Genomic DNA, 6,571 nt, shown 5'->3' with positions numbered 1-6,571 from the left:
AATGATTTGTGGTAGGGATGATAAAGCAACATGTGTGTAATGCAGGTTACATACAAAGGCCTGGTCACTGCTTTCTAGTAACTTCCAGCCAGCAAGGGCCCCATTTAGTACCATTCAGAGATGCAGGAAACCCCCCTGGGACTATAGCCCCACAACGCCTTGTGACAAAACTATTATATTTAACATGAAGTTAAAAAGAAACCACTATACAATTGCTTTTCCAGTATAAAAATTTATCATGGGAAAATTGGAGTTTTTTGAGGCTTTGTTTAACAAGGTGAAAGAAGACTAAAAACCATTAAAACTCTTTAAATTGTTTTTAACCTACTGAGCAGGATTTAAATCAAATAAATCCTCTATTATCTTAGGAAAGAAACTGTTTCCCCTAATCAAAAAAGTTGACTTCCAAGCCACATTCTTACCTTTACAGCCTTGTACACCTAAGGAGACTAAACCTCACCAGCAATGGCTCTTCTTGAGGTCAAGGTGGGAAGAACAGGCAATGTCCTGATACAGGTAGAGACTCAGCCAAAAGCAGAGTCTGTGAAATGTTAAGGTGACCATACAATTTATTAACCAACCAGAATACTTTTGAGAATGAAAGAGTGTGCTGTTAATTACTCAAGAATAAAAGGCATAAAATGAGACACATGGCCACCTTAATGATAAGGCAGTTTGGGAACTACATTTCCCAGTGTGCCTTGCTCTTGAAAGTCAAGACGCTTGATTGGCACCAAGCACCCTGGGACCCACGGTTAGCACCATTTAGGAGGTAAACAGGATAGGGCTGGTTCTGATGTGGAGGCGCCCACTTCCATGGGACATTTAACCAGACACAGGACACAACACCTGAGGTGAAATTTCAATGGATATTAAGTTAGGGTAGAGCTTCTCTCTCCCCAACAATTCCAGCTTCCAAAGATGTGGAGCTAGTAGAGCTGTCCGTTAGTCCACAGCCCTGTTTCTCCTGGCTGTTGCCTCTGCTTGCCCACATCACCAGTGCCCCCACTGCTGCTAGTCTTTTGGGGGATTCTGGGCCAGGTGCTGTTCCCACTCGACTTCAACCAATTTGTACAGCTCCATGGTGGCCTGGGCATCTTCCACAGAGGAATGTCCGCTTTTCCCAACCTGAATGAGGGAAGAATACAAGAGCCTGAAACCGTAAGAGAGAGGCTTTTTCTTCTCCTCCAGGCCCCACCTCACAGAAGACACAACTCTGATGGGGCCAATCCTTACCTAATTCCAGTTTAACTCCTAGGAAATCTCTGCTACTATCTGCCTCAATCCTCTCTGTAGCAACATGTGTAAGTCATATTATTTTAAGTTCTGTAGAACATACCAAAGACAGGCCTTCTGAGTCTCCTACTGCCCCTAGTTCCTTAACTGTGCTATATACAGCATGGCAGTCCATACCTCCCTGCCACATGGGCCACCTCTTCATGGGATGCCAAGCATGTGAATTACATGAGTGGTCCTTGCATCCAGTACATGGTCTTTTAGACCACCACAACTACCTGCTTTTTTCCTTTGTTAGGATTTTATATCCATCTAGGACTTTCTTCATTTTTTGAAGTAGGCCCCTAACCCAAAGCACATCCCAAAGTAGCCTGCCTGGACTTCTAAAACCAGAGGACTTCCAGAGTCAGAGCCTGGAAGAGAGACAGCAACAAGAGCCCCCACCACACCTGAGATGGGGGCACATGCGAGCTGGCACGTAGGAAGAGGCTACCTGGATATCCCGGTTCAGCAGCTTCTTGGTGAGACTCTTCAGAGACATGGTGGTATTCTCTGGGCAGTCCGCCTTCTGGTTGAGAAGGGGGATATGGGAGGTGTCACGGGTGAGGGACTTGGGGTGAAAGTACTGAAGGGCTTTGAAGTCATTGTGAATGGCATGCCCTACCACTATCTTCCCTGTGAGTATCTTCAAGATCTGGAACAAGTGCAGAAAAGAAGCTGGTGAGAAGAAAGTGAGTGGTGGAACTCCTGTATTCTTTTTTATTTTTTTGAGCCATGGCATCATAGCTCACAGCAACCTCAAACTCTTGGACTCAAGTGATTTTCTTGCCTCAGCCTCCTAAGTAGCTGGGACTATTAGGCACCTGCACAATACCCGGCTATTTTTAGAAATAGGGTTTTGCTCTTACTCAGACTGGCAAATCCCTATATTCTGAAAGCTCATCATGTCCTTTTGGGTTTTTTCCACCACTTGCCCACCTACCTCATCCTTGAAATGCTCTCTCCTCCAAGTATTCTTTCTACTGAAATCTACCTTCCTCTTCCCCATTAATAGGTAATTTCCATGGTGTAATTGAGTCCTATTTGGTTCCTTACCTTCCCATTAATCTCTATTCCAGTCACAGATTTGCCTTCAGTTCTAAATCTCACTCATTTGGGATGTCTGTGTAAGTTCCAGCTTGCCACCTGAAGTCCTGTTTTGGTTTTTCTTGAGACAGAGTCTCACTCTGCTGCCTAGGCTAGAGTGCCCTGGCATCTACCTAACTCCTTAACTCACAGCAACCTCAAACTCCTGAGTTCAAGTACTCTTCTGCCTCAGCCTCCTGAATAACTGGGACTACAGGAGCCTACCACAATGTTTGGCTATTTTTAGTAGAGATGAGGTCTCACTCTTGCTTAGGTTGGTCTCAAACTCCTGAGCTCAAGTAATCCACCTGCTCCAGGCATCCCACAGTGCTAGGATTACAGGCATGAGCCACCTCGCCTGACCCACTTGGAGTCTTTTAACTGTTATCATTAGGCTGGCTTCATACACATGGGTAGGACCATGGAGTTAAAGATGGGGTCCAGGCTAGGCACCTGTAGCTCAAGCTGCTGGGGCACCAGCCACATACACCGGAGCTGGTGGGTTCGAATCCAGCCCAGCCCACCAACAACAATGATGAGAACTAGAACCAAAAACTAAAAAAATAAAAAAAATAAGGGCAGCGCCTGTGGCTCAGTGATTAGGGTGCCGGCCCCAAATGCTGAAGGTGGTGGGTTTGAACCCGGCCCTGACCAAATTGCAACAACAAAAAAAGATGGACTCCTGGGAGGTAATGAAAGCCCAAAATTATATGCAAATAGATGTGTATGATCAGACTACAGCTTTCATCAAATTCTCAAAAGATCTATAAGCCATTAGAGGTTAAGAATCCGACAGCCTGAGTGTGTGTGGCCAGCGCCCTACCAGGGGTCCTCAAACTTTTTAAACAGAGGGGCAGTTCACTGTCCCTCAGACCACTGGCGGGCTGGGTAGCAGGCCCCAGGACGAGTCGGCTGCTAAGCAGGACAGGCAATAACACCCAGTGGGCCAGATAAATGTCCTAGGCTAGCTGCATGTGGCCCGCGGGCCCTAGTTTGAGGATGCCTGCACCTATTCACTGAGCTACAGGTGCCCCCAGGAAGTGTTTTCTGATGAAAACCAGTTGCAGGTGCTCCTGACTTCACCTACATTTTACTGTCCTCCATCACCCCTATTTCCTTTAACTTTACACATAAGCCCTTTTTAAAGCTGAGCAGATTGGCTATCTCTCCTGAGCCTGTGCTTAGATGTGCCTCTGTGCACAGGATGTTCAACTCTGTTATCCAAGTTAAACCACTTCTGACTGACTGTTGGCATATAAGGCATTACTGGAGCAAAGTGTGTCTGGAAAAGGCAAAGAATGTGGACCCAAAATTGAAATTAAGTGGGTCAAGGGCGCCCTCTGGCGGCCATCCTCCAAACCCTCCTTCACTTCTCTTCACGGATCCCAGCTCATCCTCCTTTGCAATTATTTGTCCTGCTCCCAATGTCCAGCCCAGGGCTAGACTGAGTGACATGAAAAACTGACATGCCCATCCTGTCTTTCAATGCTCTTCGCTGCAGGATACTTGTGCCAGTTACATATATATGCCCCAGCTCCTTTTGTCAACTTTCTGGCCTCTTCTATCACCATTTTCTTTTCTTTCTTTTTTTTTTTTTTGAGACAGAGTCTATGTCACCCTTGGTAAAGTGCCATAGCATCACAGCTCACAGCAAGCTCAAACTCTTGGGCTTAAGCAATTCTCTTGCCTCAGCTTCCCAAGCAGCTGGGACTACAGGCACCTGCCACAACACCTGGCTATTTTTTTTGTTATTGTTATTGTTTAGCAGGCCCTGGCCAGGTTCAAACCCAACAGCTCCACATGTGGCTGGCACCCTAACCACTGAGCTATGGATGCTAAGCCTATCACAAACATTTCCCATACTTGTCATAGGCTGCTTTTCTGTTTGAAAGGCTCTCTATAACCCTCCCCTCTCCGCTCGGCGCCTATGGCTCAAGCGGCTAAGGCGCCAGCCACATACACCTAAGGTGGCGGGTTCAAATCCCCAGCCCAGGTCCACCAAACAACGATGGCTGCAACCAAAAAATGGCCAGGCGTTGTGGAGGGTGCCTGTAGTCCCAGCTACTTGGGAGGCTGAGGCAGGAGACTCGCTTGAGCCCAGGAGTTGGAGGTTGCTATGAGCTGTGATGCCATGGCACTCTACCCAGGGGGATAGCTTGAGGCTCTCAAAAAAAAAAAAAAAAAACCCCTCCCCTCTCAACCCTAGGCTCCAATTCTACATGGCATTGCCAGGTTGAGTATTTTCCCCCAACACTCATGCCTGCTCCTCTGTCTAGTTTCTGGTTATTTCTCTGTGCAGATTCCCAGTTTCCCAGATTAGAATCCCACTTGGGACCTAAATAGGTCTTGACTAATTAAGTTTGTGATATCAGCTAATTGCATCTTCCTGGCTTTTGCCACTCCTGACCCTGACAGAACTTCTTCATCAACTGATATTCTCCCTCCCTGCACAAACCTCTGGGACCTTCCCAGAATGATATCCTTTGCTGAAAACTGACTTGGATCTCTCTCAACCCAGTTGCTGCCATCGTTATGGCCCATGTTTCTCACCTGGCCTCGAGCAATCTTGAAGGGTGTGGCATTTACCATGTGTTGTTTCCGGATACCACTCCATCTAGTCCGGTAGTCCACAATGTGGCAGGGGGGAAGGATGTATTCATCATAAAGCACGTCTCCATCGTAGCTGACAATGCTACAGCGAGCTAAGGAACTAACGTGCCCTTTGGGTCCTGTGCCCACCATCTCACAGTCAATTGCCACCATCTTTTTTGGCAACCTTTGGGATGTTCCAAAGCATTTATTCTCTGAATGAGCTTGAGTGGAGTTTTGTGGAGCATTTTTCTGAGGAGGGTTCTTCTGAGAGGATTTCTTCTGAGGCCCCTTCTTCTGGGAGCTGGATGGGGGGCTTTTGATCTTTGGAAGGGTACTCTGGAATTCCCCCAGCAAATCTATGTTAGCTACATCAGTCTTCTTTGAAGGGGCAGGGGTCAGCCAAGACACTGCAGCTTTTTTGTCCCCAGGCTGTTCTGACCCACTGCTGGAGGCAGCTGTCTTCTTCCTTTTGCGGAAGGTTGGAATCTTCCAAGTGCCATCCTCCCTAAGAGTTTCTCCTTTTTTTGGAGGTTCTGAGTGCAATTTAGGTGTCTTGCTAAGGGGCTGGTTCTTTTTATTCAGAAAGCCTCTCCGTTCCAAGAGCCGCCGCTTCTTGACAAAATTTCGGTGCTTGGCATTTCCTTCTAATGCCTTTTTGGGAGGAGGTTCCCCAAAGTCCAGATTGAGCAGTAAGGTAGACATGTGGACAGTGGGTGGTGGAAGAGCAGTTGAGAGAGTGACTTACAGATAAAAAGAGGATGGGGGACTCATTTTCTGCTGAATCCCATCGTCCAACACTTGGAGGTCTGTAGTACACCCTAGAGAAGAAAGTGATCCTGGTAACTGAACCCATAAATCTGGGAGATAAATGTGGTAAGACTGATTGTCATAGGTCTTAAGGTAGGAAAGATATCAGAGCAATCTCCCAGAAAGAGGGGAAATGAAAACGTCATGTGAAATGATGGAAGGAGCACTCGTATGAGCCAGGACGCCTGGGTTCTAGCGAAGCCCCACAAGTCACCAACCATATGGTTTTAGGAAGGTCATTCCCCATCTCCAGGTCTCTTGAAGGGGTTGGAGGTACCATCGAGCTCGAACTCTCTGAGTTCAGAAGGCCAGAATAGGAGAGTTCTGTACTGTGCCTGAGAAGGGAACATCTAAGGGAATTGTGGGGCGGGGGTAAGGTGTAGACCACTGTGGATGAATTCCGGATTGCCCTGGCATCCGCAGCGCGGGCCTCACAAATAAGATATACAAATCCAGTTTCTGGGTTAGGGTAAGGGAAATCCGCACGTGTCCCGCCCAAGTCCTCTTAAGTAAGGACCTTTGACACCATCTATCAGCGGAGGGTTGAATCGAGGGTCGGGATATCCCACCTCTAAAAGCAAGCTTTGGTAGGCGTCCCACCTCCCCACACCCCCGCTCACAAACCTACCTCCTAAACTGGACTCGCTAGGACCGGAAGCGCCCGGAGCCGGATACGGAAATCGGTGCGTGGCGACGGGGCCCGGGACGGCAGGCGCGAGGGTTGGAGCGCAACTGGGGGCGGCGCGAGCGCGCCCGCAGCGCCCCCACCTCGGGCAGCGAGGCCAGGGACTCAGAGTGCGCCAGGAGCGGC

General features: G+C 48.2%; 1 protein-coding gene across 1 annotated transcript; it reads right to left on the bottom strand.

The window, feature by feature from the left end:
• Positions 1-848: 848 nt before the first annotated feature.
• On the bottom strand, positions 849-6,353 carry ISG20L2 (interferon stimulated exonuclease gene 20 like 2). Its single transcript, XM_003795244.3, has 3 exons — positions 4,912-6,353; positions 1,730-1,930; positions 849-1,128 (listed from the first exon to the last, which is right to left on the bottom strand). Exons 1-3 carry the CDS (start codon positions 5,653-5,655, stop codon positions 1,015-1,017), a joined length of 1,059 nt encoding a protein of 352 aa, XP_003795292.1. The 5' UTR covers positions 5,656-6,353; the 3' UTR covers positions 849-1,014.
• Between the last annotated feature and the right edge of the window lie 218 nt (positions 6,354-6,571).

The sequence above is a fragment of the Otolemur garnettii genome, unplaced genomic scaffold, assembly GCF_000181295.1.
Source record: "Otolemur garnettii isolate 467f Iridium unplaced genomic scaffold, OtoGar3 scaffold00091, whole genome shotgun sequence".
In the NCBI taxonomy this organism is placed as follows: domain Eukaryota; kingdom Metazoa; phylum Chordata; class Mammalia; order Primates; family Galagidae; genus Otolemur; species Otolemur garnettii.
Note: the sequence above shows the minus strand (reverse complement) of the source record. Positions and strands in the feature narration are given on the sequence as shown.

Excerpts from the sequence above, each read along its gene's own strand:
- ISG20L2 (XM_003795244.3), bottom strand. The coding sequence starts at position 5,655 with ATGTCTACCTTACTGCTCAATCTGGACTTTGGGGAACCTCCTCCCAAA. Across the intron at positions 1,931-4,911 it reads TCAAGATTGCTCGAGGCCAG|ATCTTGAAGATACTCACAGG; the intron begins GTGAGAAACATG and ends CACTTGTTCCAG. Across the intron at positions 1,129-1,729 it reads TGCTGAACCGGGATATCCAG|GTTGGGAAAAGCGGACATTC; the intron begins GTAGCCTCTTCC and ends TCCCTCATTCAG.